The sequence below is a fragment of the Mandrillus leucophaeus genome, unplaced genomic scaffold (genome assembly GCF_000951045.1).
Source record: "Mandrillus leucophaeus isolate KB7577 unplaced genomic scaffold, Mleu.le_1.0 Scaffold18, whole genome shotgun sequence".
Lineage (NCBI taxonomy): Eukaryota > Metazoa > Chordata > Mammalia > Primates > Cercopithecidae > Mandrillus > Mandrillus leucophaeus.
The window spans coordinates 246,277-248,421 of NW_012101809.1; the positions used below are offsets into that span (position 1 = coordinate 246,277).

Here is a 2,145-nt window from a genome sequence, read left to right on the forward strand (position 1 = left end):
AGGCAGGCTGCCTGGGGAGTGAGTGAGACAAGGGGCTGGATCAGCTGAGACTGGCAGATCCACTTCCAAAACGGCTTCTTCGCCAAGCTGCTGGCACTTAGGTGGGAAGGCTGGAAGGGTGGGCTCAGCTGGGACTGGCACCTAAGCACCTACATGTGGCCTCTCCACTATGGTGGCCTCAGGGTAATAGTCAGACTTCTTACAATGTTCTTGCAGCAAAAGCCACATGCTTTTATGACCTAGCCTCAGAAATCTTATAATGGACATTCATTTCACATTCTCTTTTGGTTGAAGTAGTCACAAGCCCACCCAGATTCAAGGGAAGGGGCTGTAGACCACACCTCTCCGTGGGAGGCATACCACGAAAGCCATGTTTTAAAATCACCACACTGGCGTTATTTCCTGATTCTAGATGAGAGATGGTAATTCAGTGGAGATTAAATGATTTGCCAAGGGATAGTAACTGGGATAGTTAATGGGGAAGGGGGCTTAGGGGAGGAGAATGACTTTTACCATAATTCTGACTCTAAATTCTTGCTCTTTCAATTTGTATATATTATATCAGCTAACACACACTTGCTAATATGTAAAAGTTCAAAGAAAAAAAATCAACTGGTTTTGAGTATATTCAGTAACTTCCCTAAATAGAAACACAAATTTAAAAGAATAAGGTTTGCATTTATAAGCCCTTGCATAAAAACTTCATATTTTAAGGAGGTCCAGGGATGAGTGCAGTCCTGAGATTGGTCAGACGCAACTTTGTATCATTTTTCTCACAAAGAAAGATCTATGAAGATGTCCCTGATACTTAACTGTGATTTCATTTGTTCTCTAGGAAAATCTCATCTGGCCATTGTCCAGCGGGTGAATAATGAGGGAGAAGGAGACCCTTTCTATGAGGTGATGGGCATTGTCACACTGGAGGATATCATAGAGGAGATCATCAAGTCAGAGATCCTGGATGAAACGGATCTCTACAGTAAGTGCACAGCCTTGGCTGTTCCCAGGGTCATCTTATTTCCCTCTAAGACTCTCAGGTAAGGCCTTGTTTGATTTATAGAAAGGGTGTCAGGGCAAACTCTGTGCCCTGATGTGTGTCAGCCACTTATGCCAGGTGCTGCTGTGGCAAGATACCCTAGCTGGAATCACTTCTGAGTCACTGGGAACATGCTAGCTAAGTGTTTATCAGGAGGGAGGCTTCAGGAACTGAGCCAAGACTATGAAAAGGAGACCTCCCAGCCTTTGGGTAGAAAAGGGACTACAGGAAACACAGTGTTCCCAGGATGGTGCCCAGAGGCCTCTCTGCCCTTGTTTGTGTCCCCCGTGTTCTTGTTTGGTTGCTTCATCCACCTAGATGCAGACCCCAACAGGGGTTCCACTCACACCAGAACAGCAGTGAGCAGTGGAGACGGTCATGAGATTGCCTACTCACAACCTAAGCCAAAAACTGAATATTCCTTCTTACACACTTCCCTGTCCTCTTATGCCTTTCAGCCCACCACCCTGGGTTTCTGTTCTTTCCCTGCCACTAGAATCCCTGCTCTTGTCTCTGTTTCCTTCTTTCTGGTCTGCTCCTCATCCTAACTCCCTCACTCAGGAACAATATAGGCTTTTCTATGCAGATGTGAATACTTTGGGTTACTGAACCTTATCAAAACTTTGCTTGCAAACACTACAAAGGCATGCTTTGTCTCTAGGGTTGGAATGTTATCTAAGTCCATGGGAGTCCCTAGGCCAGGAATTGTTTCCTCCTCAGAATTTAATCTCATGGAATAGCCATCCTTTCCTTCCTTGCAGATAACTCATTTCAGACTTCGGTCCTTAGTTTGTGAGATGCAGCCTTTCAGAAACTGGCTCCTGGTAGAAAGAGCTTTGATGCCATAAGCTTTGATGCCACGTCTGCCTGCCACTCTTGATTTAGAATTCTCAGGTGTAGCCTGGGCAACATGGTGAAACCCCATCTCTACAAAAAATATAACAGTTAGCCAGGTGTGGTGGCGTATGCCTGTAGTCCCAGCTACTTGGGAGGCCAAGGTGGGAGGATCCCTTGAGCCTGGGAGGTCCTGGCTGCAGACAGCTGAGATTGTACCACTGCATTCCACCATGGGAACCTGGGAGGACTGTCTCAAAAAAAAAAAAAAAAAA

The 2,145-nt window shown here is 45.8% G+C and overlaps 1 protein-coding gene across 3 annotated transcripts in view; it reads left to right on the forward strand.

Annotated features, from left to right (window-relative positions):
• The window catches only part of CNNM1 (cyclin and CBS domain divalent metal cation transport mediator 1), a 74,198-nt gene that overhangs the window by 30,346 nt on the left and 41,707 nt on the right, over positions 1 to 2,145 (forward strand). For all 3 annotated transcript variants that reach the window (XM_011977372.1, XM_011977371.1, XM_011977373.1), the window contains exon 2: positions 836 to 979. In XM_011977372.1, the coding sequence (XP_011832762.1) occupies positions 836 to 979 (144 nt within the window). The remainder of the gene's footprint in view (positions 1 to 835; positions 980 to 2,145) is intronic.